Source organism: Hemibagrus wyckioides, linkage group LG04 (genome assembly GCF_019097595.1).
Source record: "Hemibagrus wyckioides isolate EC202008001 linkage group LG04, SWU_Hwy_1.0, whole genome shotgun sequence".
NCBI lineage: Eukaryota > Metazoa > Chordata > Actinopteri > Siluriformes > Bagridae > Hemibagrus > Hemibagrus wyckioides.
Genome location: NC_080713.1, coordinates 24,498,617 through 24,520,277, shown reverse-complemented (window position 1 = coordinate 24,520,277; position 21,661 = coordinate 24,498,617). Strand labels below are relative to the sequence as shown.

General features: G+C 40.9%; 1 protein-coding gene across 1 annotated transcript in view; it reads right to left on the bottom strand.

The window, feature by feature from the left end:
* The window catches only part of ets1 (v-ets avian erythroblastosis virus E26 oncogene homolog 1), a 40,940-nt gene extending 23,142 nt beyond the window's left edge, over positions 1–17,798 (bottom strand). The window contains exons 1-3 of the mRNA XM_058387873.1: positions 17,553–17,798; positions 15,370–15,465; positions 11,986–12,136 (exon numbers count right to left, since the gene is read on the bottom strand). Coding sequence (XP_058243856.1) covers positions 11,986–12,136; positions 15,370–15,465; positions 17,553–17,783 — 478 coding nt within the window. The 5' untranslated portion in view covers positions 17,784–17,798. The remainder of the gene's footprint in view (positions 1–11,985; positions 12,137–15,369; positions 15,466–17,552) is intronic.
* Between the last annotated feature and the right edge of the window lie 3,863 nt (positions 17,799–21,661).

Sequence of the window (21,661 nt, the reverse complement as noted above, 5' to 3'; positions counted from 1 at the left end):
TAAACTGAAACTTTGAGGAACCCTAGAAGTCAACAAGCCTCCTTCTGGGGATCTAACTACCTATGTCTACTACGCCATAACCCAAATGATTTAAATGTCTTCTAATGAGATCATTTAACGGCATCAGACAGACCAAACTGAGGTTCAAAATAAACTTTGGGAAAGTAGATATCCAGAAGAAAGGTCCTAGTGCAACACTAGTGGTATCCAGTGACAGACTAGCCAAAGGACATTGTTTACCTTCCTTATCTTCTAGCCTTATATTACAATCTATGATACAAAGAACAAGTCAACCACGCCAGGTCTTGACTTTGCATTTCTCTCTGACGTGAATATACAGCAGACTGAAGAGCAGAAGCCTGTCTGAAATAAATCAGTAATAATGTTCAATGAGCCAGCTCTCAGCGAGTGTGTGTGAGTGTGTGATGGGAGCGAGTGCCCTTGTAAGGCTGGCCAAATCCTATAAACACCTCAGAGTATTTCCTGCCCACCTTGAGTGGATCAATAAAAACCCAAATGTGGCATTTTACTGAGGATCCTCTCACCGCATCCACATCCCTGTACACAGTGCCTGCCGTGACTGACTCTTAACTCTCACTGTGCGCTTCCTATTTTGCTAGGATTTCCCCAGTGTGGGCATTAAGTGGCCAGAGACTGTAGTGGCTAAGTATAAACACTGATTCAGCTGTATATTTAAGCATGTATACAGACCTGCCTGCTTTGTTCAGATTATCTACATTGAAATAATGCGGGAAGCTTTAGCTGGAATGAATTTCTGATTAATGATATGACTACAACAAGCAAGCTGAAGCATGAGCGTTTTTTTTTTTTTGTTGTAAGATTGAAACCGAGAGAGAAAGAGAGCGAGACTGACAGACAGACAGACAGACAGACAGACAGAGAGCAGAGAGACAGAGAAAGACCGAGTCTCTGCTTGCATTAACTTAATTAGCTGCCATGGCAACAGATTGCCATTACAATTGTCATGTGCTGATCGGCTTGTTTCACCAAGTGGAACCCGATGGCCTTGACAACTGTGAGAGGGTTTGTCAAAAGCATTCATCCATTTTGGAACAAATGTTCTCAAAAATGAACCAGGACAAAGCAGTCTTTTCTTTCATTTTAATCAAAGGGCTTTTTTAGAAAAGGAAATGTGTCGAGATATAGCACTTGGTCTGTCTGGGCTTGCGTATTCAGAATAACCCTGTTAGGCCAGTCAATACTAGCTGGTCTTTTTGAGCAGCGGGTTTAGCCATACCACCTGCCTCCAAATGGATTTGAGAGAGCTGGGAGCCGGAGTTATTGATCAGCTATAGATTTTTAAACAGCGATACCTTGCACACTAGCCATTAGCCTGTCTGGATAGTGTTTCAACTGACAGATATGAGCGATGGTGCAAACTTTTGGATCTTCTCGAGGGCTTCTGTGGCCAAAGCCTCACAAGATTCTGGCAGACCTGAGAGATTACAGAGGATAATAAAAGTAGGAGGAGATCTCTCACTCCCCCTACACTGTTCAGTCACTCCTACATTCAGTCATCCCCTCCTTCCTTCTCTCACTAGCCCTCTTTGTTTTAGCCTTAATGAGCGCCTTGTATAGTCCTTAAAAGGACAGGCTAGGCTTCTCAATGCCCAGGGGCAGCCATTAAGACTAATGGGGTTGCTGACTAATATCATAGAGAGGGCTTGCTGAGTGGCATTTTTCTCTTTATAGGAAAATGTAGAGATGGGGGTAGGGAGGGTGTCTACTCGAAGTCTGTCATTTCTTCATGTTGCTTTGATGCTATAATGGGAGTGCTTACTGAGCAATTGCACATCATTGCTGTAAAAGCCTGTTAGATTCTATAGCTGTGTCCATGGGGTTAACTGAGTTAGAACTAATGAGAGAAGGCCACTTATGCTCAAATCTGGCATCACCTACTCTCTGAAAAGTTGTAAACTGAGATAAGATGGGGAAAAAAACCTGTTCATTACACAAAGATGAGTAAAAAAAAAGGAGAACCGTTACTGGTCCATTTTTGTCATCATCAGTCATCATCAGTATAACTATCATCACTATAATTACACAATCATTTTCATGATTATTCTGGCCTTTGGAGAATCCCAACCACTAAAGGGTCTGGGAAATCCCATTATTGTTGTGTAATTGAGCTCCTGATCTCACTAACACACTCGCCACATGCATGAGGGAATGCTGAGTTTGATTCATGAAATCCAAAAATTCATTCTTCCTTCCCAAGCTGGACTGTGACTATAACTCCAGAGCTTGTTGACTCCCCAAAACAAAGCTGTTGCTTCGATACGGCCGTGGAAAAAAGAGCCCGATGTTACGGAAAGCATGTGCTCTGCCTCCGAGCAGCCCTTAGTTGTGTGGGAATTAGTTGAACAGAGAGGAAGTGCCACGCGCTAGCCCCTTTAGCACATGCTAATCAGAGTGCCTGTAATCTGGGCTAAATTCAGAAGCAGCTGAAGCTCATGGTCCAGACACATTTAACTAGGAGGCTTTGATGTCTACCTTTTTCATGCTAAGAGTGCTGTTGTCATGGTTTCTGAGCAATGAAATTCAGAAGTTAAACGTCATTGTGTAACACAGGAACAATTCAGAAGGTCAGTATATGTGAACATCTTAAAGATGATTTATTAACCAATCTAGGTTGCAGTGCAATCATTTTCACAGCTGGTTCAGTCATTAAGGATGTTTCATATCACATAGGAATGCATACACTTAAACACAATGATATGAAAGGTCCATCAATGATGTTTAGTGTGTAAAAGTGGATATCAACACACTAGCACACGAAAAAATGTGGGAAAGAATTATGGACAATGAAGTAATATATTCCAAGCATTTAAATATTACACACATTACAAAAATATGGACCAGCAAATTTTATTTCTTTCATCGTTTCTTTCTTTCTTTCATTCTAGATTCAAGCTAGATTCAAGATCAAGATTTTTGAGTAAAAGGCAAAAGTGAGTTAAACATGCCACTGAGATAAATATTGCTTAAAAATGTTCGGGAAAAAAAATGTGTCGGACGGACAGACGGATGGATGGATGGCTGGCTGGACGGATGGAGGGATGGACGGACGGATGGACGAATGGCTGGCTGGACGGATGGAGGGATGGATGGACGGATGGATGGGTGGACAGATGAATGGCTGGACGGGTGGATGGACGGACGGACGGATGGAAATTAGAAAGTTGCTTTGTCCATATTAAAGACCTTGGTCTCTATAAATGCAGCTTTAAAATAAATTCCACTCTGTACAGATGTGCTTCTTGAACATTATTTAAATATGTACAGTGATATTTTGTCTATTTTATTAAAGCCAGAGAGCTTTCTATTCCTGAGCTTTCCATCAACAGACTTGACCAGTTCCAAGTTGACACTATTTATGTATTATTGAGGTTTGGATGAAACCCATTCAAATGAAAGGATCAGTCTAACAGGCTATTGTAAGAGCTCAATAATAAATACAATTTGATAATGATGGGTTATGATTTTCACCGCTGTAACAAAATGTAACAACTGCGGTCCCCTTGGCTTTCCAAACCCCTGGGGTTCCAGCATCCCACTTTGAGAACTACTGGTTTAGATTATGAAACCATTCTGACTTCCTGAAAGAAACATATTACTCTAACCAGCTCGATTTCATCCTGTTTAATATATAAACTGAGCAGACGTTTAGGAATATAACTATAATAACTAATAAACCTTTAGTAACAACTCAGTGTAGCTGTTCTACATAGATGCGTATACGTCATAGCCCGTTGGGAACAGTTGTGTTCATTCTTCTAGCCTGAAACCACGTTTTCCATTTTAAAGAAACCACCATCCTCAGCGTTCCTGCCCACATCGGACACGGCAGAAGACCCTGAGGCTGGTGGAGAGCTTTTAAGGGGCATATGTGGAGGGAGGCAGGGGTAATTCTGGAACAGACCCCCCCCCCTCCTGCTGAGTTCATCACAGAGGAACAGGCTGTCTGAAGAAAGGCCCAGCTCTTTCAGAACAATTAGCACTGCTAAAAAGCACATCTCACTCCTCCATTAGCTCAGCCATGTGTCTGCCCATTCACCCCATTGTGGAACTAATTAAATTACACCCCTCCTCCTCCTCCTCTTCTTCTTCCCCTCCTCCTTTTCACCCTCTCCTCTCCAGCTACGTCAAGCATCAGATATGCCTCTGTCTTTCTTTTTTACTCTAAACTTATCTTCTTACTCATTCCTACCTCACACACTTTTTTTTTCTTCCTAGCACACACAAAACACACAGATCGGACAATAGCTTTCTTAAATAGCTCACTCTGTCCTTGGTACTGCTGATCTTCAGGCCATTGATCTGTCAGGTCAGAAGGCCGGGATCATTATGAATATTTCATAGAATGTAGGAATGTGTGTGCACACACACACACACACACACACACACAGAGACACTATACTGACACAGGACACCCCCCATGAGATCTGAAAATATCTGAGATGATCTTATATCTCTCTTCCTCCCTGTGCTGTACCAACATTTGAGTCATTCCTGTGATTAATTCTAATTCTGTGGTATATGAGTTTCCCCTCCCAGGTATATACTGAAGTGTGACGTGTTTCACTAATAATGAACACACTGCAAGAATTCGAGTGATGAAATAGCTTCGAATGAGGAAGGGAGAATTTCATCATTAGATGTTTGGACACACTGCAAAAATGATATGTTATCAACGGAAAACATATTGGTAGAAAGACTACACTGTGTATGAGACTGCAAAAAAATATATCTGTAAAAAAGTATTATTTTTGAGTCAGGACAAAAATACTGTATACTGTAAAGTCCCTGAGTTGTTGTGGGTCGTTCTGTAGTGGGTTGTCAGAGGGGAGAGGTTGGGATTGGAGGGAAATTCTGGACACGTGTCAAGTTCAACATGTCAAGTGCCATTATGTTCCAACTTTAGACGTGAAAGAAGTCTTATTAAATGGTGACAGGCAGGAGTACAACCTATTGGATGAGAGAATGAGTGATAAACTGGTAGAATGACAGCTTCAAGGAGAACTGAATAATCATTTAGAAGAGTTTGCTGAACAGTTATTTATTTATCCTCTTTGTGGAATTTGTATTATTTTACTAAAGAGACAAAAGTAGCCAGTTTGTGGATACAGTGGAACCTCAGCGTATGAATTGAATCTGTTCTGGAGGCGAGTTCTCAAGGCGAAAATTAGCATTGCGATTGAGAAGTAATATTGAGAAATAATGTAAATGCAGATAAACTGTTCTAGCAAATTTCAATATTACCAATTTCCAAGGGTCCTCACAGGAAGTTGTGCCACCAAGCTTGGGCTAAAAATAGAACAGACCACCCATGCCACCAATCTGATAACGAAATGTGTGAAAAATCAAGTAGCTTTTGAACGCATGCCGAAGGCAGCGTTGGTATCGTGGGTTGACTCGTTCGCAACAGCTTTCACTGACTGAAAAACAAATTCTTAAACTCGCTTCACTTGGATTTCCACTGAAGCAAACAAGTTTTGAACGGCTCCCGGACAACTTAGCTGGCGTTCGGTTCGTTCGTATGCCGAAAATGCTTCAGATGCTGATGCAAATTTATTGCAAAATCTCAATTCTTAAGACCAAGGTTCCATTCTTATGCCAAGGCTCCACTGTAATTACTTGTATTTTGTACTTTGCTGCATATTTTTGTTCCTCAGACTCCTTCACCATCTGTATGTGTTTCTTTTAGCACCCAGACATGACATCTTTGTTCTCTGCACCACATTTTACACACTGTTTAGCTGTTTAGACAAAGACGTAGCAGCTAGCTACATGTAGCTTGAGAGAAAATCCATATATTCACCAGCAGTTAAGCAACTGCCCATGTCCTTTCAGCCCCAGCTCACACTGAGCGAGCTAGCAAAAAAATAAAATACTGTACAGTACTTTATGAAAGATATGTTCAGCTTCGAGTGAGCATAGTTACACTACAGCATAAGCAATTTACAGACTCTTCTGCCTGGAGCTAAAAGTCAAGCTTTTATCGAAGGCAAGTTGTTGTGCTCTTGTACTTAACCTTCAGTAACCCGTCATGACAGTCATGATGATGTGAATTCCCTGTGAATGGGTATTGATTTGGCATTGAGACCTGACAGAGGAATCCGGGCTGTGAAATGGCCGTTCACAAGTAGCTTGTAATAACACTGTTGTAGCAGAAATGACAAATTTCCAGTCATACATCAAGCTATTAATATTTATCACTGTGAGATGAGAGTTTTAATCTAATTCTTGCTGATTTCTCATTTAAAGTCGTCTCAGTATACTGGCAGTGTGTTGATTTTTATAAATAAATCTATGAAAAGAAAACCTAAAAATGAGGTAAATGTACGTCTACAACCCAGTTTATAGATCTTCCATAATAATCATACAATGAGATATATTAGATAAAGTTTTCTATATTCGTGGGGTTTCACTTTTTTGTAGTTCATGGTGTCCACGCCTAGGCGTTTATTCTACTTTATCAGCTGCAGTAATTCTGCATGTTCCACAAATAATAGAGGAGCCAGAGGTTTCATATTTAAGCATAAAATATTGAAAAGAGAGAGAGAGAGGGAGGGGGAGAGAGGGAGGGAGAGAGGCTGAGAGAGCTCTCTCTCTATTTTTCTCTGTCTGTCTGTCTGTCCCTCACTCTCCCTGTCTCTCTCTCTCCCTGTCTCTCTCTCTCTCTCTCTCTCTCTCTCTCTCTCTCTCGCTCTGTCTGTCTGTCTCTCTCTGTCTCTCTCTCGCTGTCTGTCTGTCTCTCTCTCTCTTTCTCTCTCTCTCTCTATTTTTCTCTGTCTGTCTGTCTGTCTGTCTCTCCCTATCTGTCTGTCTGTCTCTCTCTCTCGCTCTGTCTGTCTCTCTCTCTCTCTCTCTCTATTTTTCTCTGTCTGTCTGTCTGTCTGTCTGTCTCTAGCTCTCCCTGTCTGTCTCTCTCTCTCTCCCTCACTCACTCTCTCCCACTCTGGCTCTCCCTGTCTGTCTCTCTCTCTCTCCCTGTCTGTCTGTCTCTCTCTCTCTCTCTCTCTCTGTCTCTTTCTCACTCTCTCTCTCTCTCTCTCTGTCTTTCTCTCTTGTTTTTTTGGTTTATAGTGGAGGGAAGTGTGCACAGGGCTGATTAGCATCGCTGTTTCCTCTTTTCCCATAACCCCCAGACCCCCGCCGGCCGCCTGTTTACTTTAAGCCCAAAAAAAAGGCCCTTCACTCACGAGGACGTGCCCCTTGTCAGAGAAACCTACATCCCACTCCTCCAAACACACGCACCCACGCATGCACTTATAGAAACACACAAGCACACTCTTCCCTATCAGCCACGTAATGTGCAATTTGTCTTCTCCTGTACTGTCCAGCTGTCAAATCACATCTCGGGAAACCCAGGCGACTGGTCCCAGGGTGCCCAAACACAGCTGCTAGCTCGGGCCAGGGCCCAGTGGATGTTAGTGCTTCCAAAAGTATACGCAAGCTGCTGCTGGTGTGTGTAGCCTGGATGATGTTTTCACACTGAGCTCTTGTAGCAAAAGCGAACCCAACATGTGTCACTTTAATTGATGAAAGTATGAAAGTGTTTATAATAGCACTGTGCTCATTAACACTGAGATTTATACAGACACAGGAACACACATACAGATCGTAGGATTCTCAGATTCACAAAGTTACAGAGACACATGTATAACATTCACTCGAATATCTATATGTGTGTGTGTGTGTGTGTGTGTGTGTGAGAGAGAGAGATAGAGATGGAGGAGAAGCTGACATCCTAAATCAAGTAAAAGTACACTTACTAAAAAAAGACCCCAGCTGTGAACATGATAATATGATGATGATGATGATGTTGATGTCAGTCAATGGTTGAAACTCCTCTGTAATATGTTTCTACAATCTATGTGCTGAATTCGTGGCACGGCGATTTAAGTTCAAAAGTCACATGACTATTTATGTGGGAAATTCTCTCGGCTGATACAGGTGCTTCAACGAATTTTCTCTGCAGCCCATTCAGATTTAAGGCCACTCGTCTGAGGTTGCCAGATGTATAGAAAAGTCCTGACTGCAATGATCCCAATGATTACTGAAGTACTGAATAACTGAGTGTGCTGTTATGTTTCATCACACTATAAAATGCCTACATATTTGTTCAGAGAAAACAAAAATCTTCATCTTTTTTGCAGAGAAAACATGCCGACGGTTCGAAGGATATGTTGACCCTGCACACTTACAGCTCACTTTAAATTCATTCATAACATAATCTATGATCATTTTGGCCTCCAAATAAGATGATTAAGATGTGTCTCATTCCATCATCCTCAGAAATTATATTGCTCTTACATATATACAGTACATGTCATATTTATGTATATCATTTCAGCTTGATATGTTGTAGCTGCATCAAACTGTGGCACTGCTCTTTGTTCACGGTCCTTGCTGAATAGCACTCGAGTCTGTAGTTGCACCCGAGGTGATAACACAAGTAAACTGTAAACGTGTGAGCCTGTGCAGTGCTTTTTCTGAGATAGTATGTGAGAGCGTGTTTAGCGTGTAAGAGAAATGGTCAGGAGGTTTGGTGTAAACATGACCGTGGCATGGAGCATGTCAGGAAGCAAAGTGTGTGACAGTGTGTTTCCAGCCCAGCACATCCTTTACATCTGGCGTGGACAGAAAGGAGACACCTAAAGACACTCCATAGCTACATACTGTATTGTAGATGAATCATACTCACACTGTAACCCCTCATCTACCTCGTGATGAAACACACGCGTACTGTACAAACAGGATGAAAAATATGACACAATGCAGACCAAAGTGGAGCGTTTCATGTTTCCCATATAGCTCACACGTGTCACAGGGGAGCAGTTTATAGTCCATGATCTGGTTTAACTGCACGCACCTGCAGCACCAGCAGGCAGCCATCAGCTCACAGCGTGCACTCATACACACCAAGGGTGTGCGTTTCACGGCACACCTGGAAAACGAAGGGAAGCCGATCGACCGTGTTTCCAATAGTGATTTCCAACTGGACTGCCCGCTCCTAATTATCCGCTTTTTTGCGAGCGGAAAAATATTTGGCTTTCACATTTCTCTCAGAAATATGGCATGGATTAATTACAGAAATATGAACGTCTTTTACACGTGAACGTGTTCAAAGGAAGGAATGATCTAAGCTGGAGTTGTTCAAAGGCTCTGATGAAGAAGGTCAAGAGAAGCAAGGAGCAGGTGGAGAACCTGTTTTCTCATAAGAAAAAAATTACCTTACTACTGGAACGCAAATTAAAATGTGCAATAGCGTCCAAAGAGCTGAGACTTGGACGGCAGAGATCTGAGTATTGAATGGCTGGGGTTTTGCTTGGTTTACTTTAACTTTTAGAATTTGAAATAAAAATTAGAAATAAAAAAGAAAAATTATATATATACACACACACACACACACACATATATATATATATACACACATATATATATATATATATATATATATATATATATATATATACACATATATATATTATATTTTTAAATAACCGATATTTTAGATCCTGTTCCTTCCAGGACACTGTTTGTGATAGTGGCCGTTTGTATAAAACTGAAGTGTACAGTGTTCAGACGACACTCCTGTGGATTTGATCTAAAACGGATCATTAAATTTCATATAAACTTGTAGAGTCCATGCCAGATTGTCATTCAAGCGAAAGAAGGAACTTCCAAAATACAAATTCTGAAATCCATCCAATCAATCAAATTGTTGATAATATGATTTATAATAGAAAACCTTTTTTTTATATTACATTAGAAAGTAGGATCTACTGTATACCCCGACCATACTGTAAATAAAACTGATCCGAAAGTGATAATGCAGCAGGGAATCCAGTAACTGCTATCGATTCATTAACTATTAAGCCTTCTGCAAGTGCACTTCTGCATCAATTTCCTTAAGCCCTATTAAGTTTGAATTATTAGCTCAGAGGTTATAATTTAACTCTGGCTTAGCGGTGGTTATTGAGGTCTCTAAGAGTCAGCGAGTGCAACTGGTCCTGCTCGTGGTTGCTCTATAACAGCCAGGGTCAGGCTGTTTCAGTTTGAATAACAGCTCCTGCAGTGAGCCAACGGTTTCTGGTTTTGGTGGTCTGGCTGAAAGCACGTGAACCTGTTTTGAGGTTACTTGTCTTACATAGTGTCTTACATCCATTCATTTCTCGGTTTTGGCTTTACTAAGCAGCACTGCAGCAGACTCAACTGAACAACTAGCATGACGTCAGGCGTGGCAGTTTGATAGCCGTTCTACACATTCATAAGACTTGAATGACTATTTGGTTGTATTTAACATCTGAAATAAAAACTGTAGTGTGACACAGTGGGCGGAGATTAACTCTCACCTCCTCTCTATCTCACATCTCACAGAGGCCCTGGTTCGATCCTGAGCTCAGGGAAATGTTTGTGTGGAGTTTCCCATGTTCTCCCAGCATCCATATGGATTTCCATTACATTCTCTGGTTTCCTCTAAGCTCCCAAATTCTCTGAAAGGTGGATCGGTTATCCTAAATTGCCCCTGAAATTCTGTGCATGATACCCAGTGATAGACTGGCATCCAATCCAGGGTGTATTTCTGTCACACAACCAGAATTTTCCTGGGACTGATTCCAGATCAACCATAACTCAGATGTTATTGAGGATTAATGAATGAGTTAAATCTGAAAACATAATGGTCTTTGACTTTAACATGGCCCTAGTGGCATTTTAACAAAAACCTGAATTGAAAAGCAGGAAGCGTTTGAGATTAGGATCCAGGAGTGACAGATTTTTCGAAAGCTTTTCCAAAAACAATTCGTCGAACAACTATAAACGTACTCATACTGTTGGTTTAGATATAGATTTTAAAGAAAGCTAGCATTAATTGGAAATGACATAATTAAAAGGACATCCCATGTGATCGGTTTTGTTGGAAAAAGTTGGATTTGGATTGGTGTGTTGTGTAATCTGACATTTTCTTAAAGGGAACATTGGGTTCTCTCACGCTTTGCATTGGAAAGAAAGTTTTGTTGTTTTTTTTTCCTACAAGTGATACTGTCAGTGGTCATACATTAGAAGTATTGCAGGCTTTGAGTGAGTGTGTGAGAGTGTGTGTGTCGCCAACAAACATCAGCAAATCCCATCATCCCCTTCACCATCCCCCTGAGGACTGAGGCTTGGGAAAAGGACGGCCGCTGTTGCACCCTCGTGCCCTTGCATCCCGCCCGGGAGGTGACTGAGGAGAGCTGATGCCCGAAACACAACCCCCGCATACACACACACACACACACACATGCTAACATGGCATGAATCATTGTCCCTGTCATATATCAACGTGAAAAGCAAAGAGGGTGATGTCAAACAGAGGCAATGCACTGGGAGGAATGTTCCCGTTTTAAATAAACGACAGTCAAAAAAAAAAAGTCATAAGCGAAAAAATGCTGGGCATGTGGACACCCTCCCCTTCATCTTACTCCATACACTCTTTTTTAGAAACACACACACACACACACACAATTGTGGCAGAGAGAGCACTGTTCTCTGGGGGACGACACGAACATTGACCCCAAAGCGATGCCTTTTCCAGATGCTTTCTTGTCTCATACTCAAGAGACATGCATGTATGTGTGTGTGTGTGTGTGTGTGTGTGTCTCTGCATGTGTGCGTGTGTGTGTGTGTGTGTGTGTGCACTCATACAACAGCCTCTGTTTGCAATGAACAATCTGCTGCTCTATGCTTTAGAATGACATGAATGATCTCATAGCCAACACTTCAGCTATGCAGCAGTTCAAAAGACACAGAAGGACTTTTTTTTTTCACATTAAACACTTCAAATGTTAAAGTTAGGAATGAATATATTAAGATATTAAATAGTTTGAATTAGTTACTGCTGATAAAAGAGATGAAGAATGTTCTTTAAACTTGTTACAGCTACCAATCCATGAATGTGTCCATTCCCAGTCAGCTTACCATTGGGGCAGAATTCTGGGCCATTGGGTACTTCCTGCAGCGTGATGTTATGGGCATATGCAGCCCTAGCAGGAGGTGCATGCTGGGGGTGGCACACCCCGGGGAGTTGACTCGGCGTTACCATAGACACCGCCATCCCGCCAGTCTGTCTCTGCAAGACAGACAAACACATTAAATATCACACGCAAACCACGGATGACGGCCAAGCTTTTATTTCGCTACAACAAACAATGTTGTGAAAATTCTGATGAAGTTGTTTGACCGATGGAGACGTAAAGATCTGAATGAGTCAATGTTTTTCCTTTTTCTTTTTTTCGCTGCTGCTGCTGCTATGGGAATCTCATTCACAAACATGCAGTACTGGCAACTTGTAAAAAAAAAAAAACCTCTATAGTTTTGAGTTATGAAATCCCCTGTGCGTCCTGAAAAAGAGCTCGAAATTCTGTTGAACTCGTGTGTTTGAGCAGCATATTCATGTCTTTGATCTCAGTGGGGTACTGACGTCAGTCAGCAAAAGGGGAAGTTAGAGACTGTGTGTGTGTGTGTGAGAGAGATAGAGAGAGAGAGAGAGAGAGAGAAATGAGGCTTCAGCTCTCTGCTGACTCCACTGGTTATATAAAAAATTCAGCACAGATAGTCAAGATTGTTAGAAGGCAGCAGATAGCAAATCTCTACACCACTGTCTGGGAAATTCCCACCATTTAAAACGTTATCTGAGACCAAACGTACTTTCTTTGGCCGAAGCGCATGCTAAAAATATGGACGATGAACAAACATGTATTGTTTCATTGCTGTTTGAGTTCTGAGTTTCATAGAAGGTGCAAAAGGTGAAACTGTGTGCAAATGAAAACAGGAGGTGGCAACATTTACGGTTTAGCCGTAGTTACCTACACCTGGTGAGAAAGCAAACTGATCGAAAGGGAAAGGATGTAAGGCATGAAAGGATCATGAGCTCTGAACAGTTGACTAGAAGCTCATACGCAGCTGATTTTATCTAGATGAAGCCTTTTGTGTGTTTGTGTGTGTGTGTTTTGTTTTGTTTTCTTTCTTTGCTTAAAACTGTAAGGATTGTAGCTATGTTTATACCTCTGGTTTGGAGACAGGAGAGCTGATTGGCTGATTTCTATCATGTAAAGGATGTTACTTGTATCTGTTCATTTTGAATCAATATCTATACAATATTTAGCAAACTGACACCATATTGCACAATATGCCTGTTCCATTCAATTCACCTGGAAATACTTCACCAGTAGAACCAGTCTTGGACCTCTTAAACATCTCTGTACTCACTAATCCTAAAACAATGCTTCCATCAATCAGAAAGGCTTTCAGGATCAACTCTTTCGGTAAGCTATGAGTAAGCTATATTACTTTTCAGTAACTATCCAAAGTAGCCTTCTGTAAGTGTGTATTATGATGATGATGATGGTGATGATGTGACAGCAGCAGGAAGAAACTTGTGCTTTTAATGATGCAAAGCTTTCTCACGATTATAAATGTTTTAAAAGCTTTCTCCTGCCTCCTGCTTAGAGCTCTCTGCTACTGGGTCTCCATAAGATCAGTGCAAATCTAAATCTCCTCCGCAAGATCTTCTGTGCCTCGTCTTCATCAGGGAAACATGCTGTATATGAGGAACTCCCAGTAATATGTCAGAGGAGGCTCTGTCTTAATTTAGGAGCCATCATCATTCTCATTCAGTGTCGGTTCCCCTTGTCAGAAGTCCGACAAGCCGTCTCAATGACAGGATCCAGGATGATAAGTGAACTAAGACCTGACTCCAGAGAGGAGTGAAGCTCAGACTGTCTGAACGACTGTCCATCTGATAAAGCCTGCTGCAAAAGCAGAGCCTCTGTTATCAGCCTAAGCCCTGGTAGTAGCTTTACAAGGCTGTGGTACTGGAGGATTGACAGCGGGACGAGACTGTCTGAGACTCTGAAGCCATGCAGAGAGGAGACAAATAGATGGAGGGAGTTGTGGGTGGAAAGGAAGGGTGCATGAGGGGATTGGAAAGGGAAGTGAGGTCTAGAGAAGGATTTATTGGTTAAAGGAGGGCATGCTGGAGTCGGAAAGGGCATCGCCGTCTCTCCCCATGTTCTCTAAAGCATGGCGACAGGAAGTTGATAAGTGAGTAGTGAAATCAGTAGTCCTGATGAGCTGATAGTCAAAAAAGGAGGCAGTACACTCTAAATTGTCAGCAGTCTAATCCTCGTGCCAAGCTACTTGCTTTTTTTTTTTTTTGTTAGTTCACCAATGCAAATAATAGAACTCAAGCTTCCTTCCACATTTCTAAGAATAAAACTGCTCGAATCATATAAACCAGAAATGCGTTATTGTTAGAAGCTCTACGCCTTTATGCAGTTTTGATATTCTTTTGGATGGCAAACTGCAAATCCGCTTCCTGAACTCTCTCTCTCTCTATCTCTTGCTCTGAGTCTTTTCTCTCATAAAGTGAGCACAGAGAGATCTGAAAGCATCCCTTTTCTTCTCTAATCCATGTAAATTCATGAATCCGACGGAGGGCACACTCAGCGTAGCCTCTGACCATGCCAAGAGACCTGCAAACTCTCATCTCAATTTCAAAAGACACGCTCAGCGTCTGGGCACATTAGCCGAGTGCTTGGACTCTGTATGCGTGGACCGGGTCGGCCGCGGATTAGCATGTGACCCGTTCGGGCTCCATTCGAGCGCCTCCTCGAGTCGAGGCTGCGCATACTGATGGTCAAATGTTCCTGCAGCATTTTGATCACGCAACTTCCATTCAGCTGTTCGTGCTTCTCAGAGCGCAAGCGTGAGATCCGTGAACTGCCTTAACCCTGCTGACCCTGTGTGACAGCAGACAGGCTTTTATTCTATTTTTTTCTGCAGAAGTGAATGTGTTTTTCTTTTTCTTTTTCACCTCTCTTTGAATATTTGCAGAGGATTAAAGGATTTTTTTCCCAGCGGTCGTTTTATTTATAGGGAGGATAACGTGTCACCGGTGATTTTAAATTTATTGAATTCTACTGTCACGACTCTGACCTCTGCCATTCTGCCATTCGATACTCAGATAAAGTTGTAACACACAAAACAGAAGCCTGGTTTAATACGGGGGACCTCGGAACAGTCAGATCAGTGATATTTCACCTCATGTATGACAGTATAAGATTGGTAGCAGGACTAGTTATTTGATTTTCCTTCCTTTTATATTCAGCTGAATAATAATTTAAAAAAATATTGCATATGGATTCACCTTTATTTCACCTTGGATGGCTTGTAATAAAATCTTATTCTAATCAGGATGACGAAACAAACAAAGAGGTGTGTGATAACAAACTGCTATGCGTGTGTCTTGTGCAAGAGACAGACTGCTCAGGCCAGACAAGGTTAATTTATGACGTGTCTCACCATCACACCCAGATGGTCAGCTGGATGATGAAGCTGGTAAGAAGAAACCGGATCCATATAGTAACTCATGGTGGTCTGTGGAGCCGCACTGCAGGCCTGGAGTGGGGGAAGAGCACATATCCTTCTTAAAACAAAAGTAAAATCATTTGACATCTAAGATATACATCCTTGACGCATGCAGTAATTATATTAAATACAGCTTCCTCCTCTGTATAGGATTAGATTAAATATTGATACACCGAATAGGTTTCGGAAACAATATAGATTGCGTATTTTCTTCGAATTTCCTAGAATTTGTTGATAAACATCTTATGGATGCTTGTGCAGTAAAGACTACATATGTCCCAGCTGTAAGTCAGTACTGAAAGAAAACAAATTCCTGTCCCATATTTTCTTGTTCCTAAAAAACAAACAAAAAAAACCCCAGATTAATTCAACACTAGTCTGAACTGCGTGGGTCTGTTGACATGTCCATGTCCATCAATCAGTCTCCGTTTATCCCAGACACAATTCTGCGGCAGATGCTCTTCTAACCTGGACTTCTAATCACCTGTCACTCAAATGCAGAACAGCTACAAAATAATAGCCTACTAAATGAAGAACACACGCAAAATCACACCAAATGATGGTGAGGTTTCTGTACTGCTGCTGTTGTCATATTTTGTCTTGCATTTCAATACTTTTCCCTATTAGTAGTAATATTAGTTTTAGAATTAATACTAGCCAGGAAAAAAATGTGGATTAGAATTTTTGGGGGGAACTATAATTGTTCACATATAAAGATGCTTGATTGCATTTTTCTTTTCTTTTAAAAGAAATCACTTTAAAGTTTAGTACTGTTTAGAGACAAAAGTGCCAATACCAGCCGATACTTAATGCCGGTATAGCTGAAAATCAATATAAATAACAGTACTTCAGTATCAGCACCTGAAAAGAAAAGACAAAAAGAAGAAGAAGAAGAAGAAGAAGAAGAAAAAGAAGAAGAGGGTGGACAGTGAAATCATGACTTCAAGATCAAGCTGTTAGATATCAGAATCTTTTGCAATTTTGTATCATCATTAACACAACAGGACAGCACAGTACATAATATCTGATAACACAATGCAGCATCATCATACTCCAAACACACACCCCCACACACACACACACACACAAACAAACATTTTAAAGAGGCTGCTTGCAATACAAATTATACTGGACTGCAATATAGAACTGTAATTTGTGTGCGCCTTCATTTTTATTAATTAACGCATTATTGCATTTTAAATACATAATTCATATGAACCAGCAACCAGTAAAGGTCTCAGAAGTCTTTAATATCTGAACACGCACGCTTGAGCGCCTCCTGTATGTCCAGCCATCACTTTAGTTTTCTTTTCTTCCCTCCTTTGGCTCATCCTTTGCCATCACTTTATCACTGTTTACTGGTGGAGGCATTAGCCGAGAGGGCTGGAACCCAGCTGTGAGGGTTCTGTTTGTGGAGGGAGTTTGGGACACACACACACACACACACACACACACACACACACACACACTGACAGGCAGACCTGCAGCTGAGGAATCAGCAGCAGCAGAAGCTGTGTGTGTGTGTGTGTAAAACATCTTGATCTGCTTAAGGTTTCTACCTATGTAACTCCTAGACAACTTTTGGGGTGACTTTAACACGTGGGTCATCTAGAGGTTGCCCTGCTATTCGATCATCTCAGACTCAGTGAATGATGTTCTTTTAGGAAACTGATACGATATGTTTCGGTTAAAGCCAAAGAATGATCAACAAACTTGCCAGCTGTTTTGGGAAGCATACCAACAACTGCACAGAGTGCAGACAATCTGAAGCACATGCTTAATAAAGTTTGACTTTGTGCACATGCACAAAATAAAAGAATTTTAAAAATGCAAATAAATAAATAATCAGCATTTAGGTGGGAAAAAAAGTGAATTAGCAAAAGAAACTAATTAACTAAATAACTAAATCAGCTTGATGGTAAAACCTGCTGCATAACACTGACACATCCCAAGCCCAGAAGCGGTTCCCTGTCTTAGACACAAGTTTTCCCGCAGCTCTCCGACTCCAGCACCACTTGACCGCTGTCCCTTTAAACACTCCCCGGTAAATATCCTCCTCTCTCAGCTTAACAACACAAAAACTCCACAAAACAATAATAACAGAACTCCATCCTTACCGTGGCTGTAGATGTGTGTGTGTGGGGGGCAAAAAAAAAGAAAACTCCTGGAAGCGATCGAGTCAGTGGTTTCGTGCGCTGTACCTGGCGTTGAAGCGCGCGCCGCGTCTTTTGGGAACAGGAGGATAAAGAGCGCTCAGTGCGCGCGCGCTCCCGCCCTCGGCCAATTAGCGCGCGCCACTCACAACTCACTTCAGCAGTTTTGCCCCCGCAGCGAGCGCGCGCGCGCATGCACACACACCGCGTCTGAGTGATGGGAGAACCTAGTGATCCAGGAGAACCGTTTTCATTCACAACACTGCATATGTTTGGGTTTGGAAGTAGGTGAAGTAAGAGAGAGAGAGAGAGAGAGAGAGACTTGGCAGTCTCTCTGAGCGGTTCATTCATCATAAGAAAAATAACGGGAGTGAATACTTTCTTGTTCCTCATTATGAACCACTGTGTATACACTGTGTATAGTTATTTTGTCTTCAGTTAGAGGATAAGGCAAATAGAAATTGATGAAACTCGGGAGAAAGTTTGGAAACGAAATCAAATAAGTGTTTATGTGTGACCTGAAAAAAAAATAAATCAAACAATTTGTTGTCAAATAAAGTAGTTCTATTATCTATCCACAGGATAAAAATATACAAATTAAGCAGAAATGGATTATTTCGGATTATGTAAATCGATATACATATAAATACATTATGTGGCCAAAAGAATGAGTACACCTGATCATGACCCCTACATGTGAGCCTTCCCCAAACTTTTGCCACAGATGCATATGCTTGTCTAGAATATCTACTATTATAATCTCTCCTCACTGGTTTGATCAGGACACCTGAGCCCTGACCTTCAACCCCACTGAACACCTTTAGGATGAATTGTGACGCCGACTGCATGCCAAGGTTCTTCACCCCACATCACTAATGCTCTTGTAGCTGAACACAAATCCCCACAGCCATATCCACATCTAGTGCAGAAGAGTGGAGGATATTATAACAGCAAAGTGGGGAACAATCCCATATTCATCAACACTGTAACAATCATGGGTATTAAATCTGTGACATCTCAGAAACTGTGAGGAATCTTAAGATTTGAAGCACCAGGCAATGCTGGAATACTAGATAGATAGATAGATAGATAGATAGATAGATAGATAGATAGATAGATAGATAGATAGATAGATAGATAGACAGACAGACAGACAGATAGATAGATAGATAGATAGATAGATAGATAGATAGATAGATAGATAGATAGATAGAACATCTAGTGGGACTCACAAACAGATCAATAGCAAATGGCATGCAATATAAATGTCATATTTAATTTATTTTTAATCTAAACATAATATTCTGGGGATCCTGGGGAAGTTTAGATTCATAGCGAGTGAGTGTTAGAGAGAATAGAAGATAACAGTTAAAGACAGACAATCTTTCAGTGTGTGCCAATATTTCCGGGGAGCTCCGTTCTGCCCAAAAGTAGAGATAAAGTTGAGAATAGAGATCATGTGTGCATAAATGATTTTTTCCGATGAATAAAATCGACTCCAGTGGGTCGATTTAGATAGCTATGTCATCTTTACACTGCGCTTCATCCGACTCGTCTCTTATGAGTAACAGCAAAATGGTGAGTGTGATACGTGACTGTCAGCTTGTACAGGAATGTCTCTGAATGAGCTATTTATGAGATATTGCTTTAGCAGCAGCTGCTCGGAACTCATTGATCCAGTGGAAAAGCCTCAGGAAGGTGACCATATAAAGAGGAAGGAAAAAAAGAGAGCCTGGATGATGGGGGTCACAATCAGTGGATTTCCTGCAGGCCAGCGTATCCAGCGGGTCACTGCACTGATCCAGCGTGTGTATTGTTGAGCCGGAACGTGGGGAGAGTTTAAGGTGTGGCCGCTTTGGACATAATGTCCGAGGGAGGAAGTGTGTTCTGCTGAAGCGAAGGGTCAGCGTTGTGTTTCTGAATGAAGATCAGTGAAAATCTGCAAGTGAGGGGGAAAGGCAGAGTATTTCTCTAAAGTCAGTCCAAAGAGCAGCTGCGCTGGTCTAAACTAATGACTAGCAACAGTGTAGCTGTGGATGTTTAATTCAGGAGTTTGTGTTTGAAAGGAAGACGGATTTCATGATTGACTACGTAGCTCTAAAAAAAATCTAACTATACTTTTGATCGTTGTTACCATTAAGCATGAGTAAATGTGTTCCTGCCATCATTCATTCATTCATTCATTCATTCATTTATTTATTTATTTATTTATTTATTTATTGCAATTTCTTTGTTGAAAATGAATATTTTTCTCTTATAAATAAATTACAGAGATATTTTAGCGTTATGAAACATGGTTAATTACCATCCACTTTATCACATGGACTTTCTAACATTTACTTCTTCTTCTTCTTCTTCTTCTTCTCCTTTTTAAATAGTAGAATAAAGTGTGACCTCTTCAGAAAATATCACAATAGAGAACTTAATGTTCTTCTTCCCATTATGTTCGGGAAAGGTGGATGACACAACTTCCTGTTGACTTACAGGGAGTATTCCAAACATTTTTTAGGGGTGAATGCATTCAGGTAACATCATTGAAAACACATGACAAATCAGAAAAGTTTTAAATGAGCTAGATTTCCACATTAATGAGAAGTGAGTCATTCTAAATAATTATTGTATTATGTTCATCGCATTATTATTAACAATTCGTTTTTGGTGTATTTTAATGTTAAGGTTAAATTCTAGGTATAACGAAGGTTGTTCTGATACTTCTGAAGAGGACTTTATTTATTTATTTATTTATTTTATTTATTTAGCTATTTTTTTTTAATCTGAGAAAGTCTGATATGGACAAATATGGAAAAGGAATCCGCTGGGTCTATTTATTCAGAAAAGAAAGATTTATGATTTCACTCTAAATCTACAAAAATATAGAAAATAGATTTAGTTTTTTTTTTTTTTTTTTTGCATTTAGCATTGATTATTCTGTTTATCTTCCTTTGTGTTTATCTCTGGCCTAACCCACACCCTGTATTCTGTGACAAGACAGCTTTGCCACTGTGTGTTTATCAGGCCACCACTTGCCTCTCATCTGCAACACCTCGAGTCTGTGTGATTACTCCCCCAGGCTGACTCGCTCAAACGTTTGTTTGAATTACAAAGTGCACGGTCAAAGACTGACCACGCGGCTCCTTGGAAGTCAATCTGGAGCTGCTTTCAAGTCTAAGGTGAGAGGCGTGAAGAGATTCCATGTCAACCTGTGCTGTCTTGATGGGACGGATTTCTCTGAAGCCGGACTAAAGGGGGTACCTTGTGATGGGCAACACATCAGGGGCAAAAGGGGAGGAAGATGAGTTATTGCCTTTGTGGAGGGGGGGTTTTGGAAGGGCACAGGCAGAGGCAAGGCCCTGCGATGAGCCAAACTGAATAAACGGGAGGATAAATGAGATCCAGATCTTCCTTGGATGCCTACAATGCTGTTCCAATTAGCAGGCTGTCTGCTTCAAAGGCAAGACCTCGATACACTTCAGCTTGGCATGATCCACATCTCATCACCTCACCTTATGACTTTCACCTCCGTTATCACTCTGTTTCCTTTTTATCTCTCATTCTCTCAAATTTAGATTTCAAGAACTTTGTCGGTGCTTGACTGTATCCGGTTAGTGTTTTGCCAAAGTGCATATAAACGTGAGGGGGGACATTTTTCATGGAAAATACCAGAGTACGAAAAGAAAAAATTGAATGAATTTCTCTATTAAATCTTTTTTGCCATAATATTTATTGATAATAATTCTTGTTTCCTTTTTACTACTTTCATCCACACCAGCTATCAAAATTACTCTAAATTCCCTGTAAATCCAGTTCATCCAAGAAAACAATTTTGCTGCACTGAAAATGCGGAAATGACTCACTATATCAACCTTTTGTTCAATTATATATTAATTGATATATAAAAAGTCAGAATCACAACAGAAACTGACCAGTTCAATCACACATATACCTGATCCCTGCTTACGAGTTTATTGCTAAGAATAAAGATGTACACACAGTGGATTTAGTGGTTAACACGTTTGACTTGCACCTTTGGGGTGGCAGGTTCATTTCCTTCGTCTACCCTTTGTGAGTTTGCA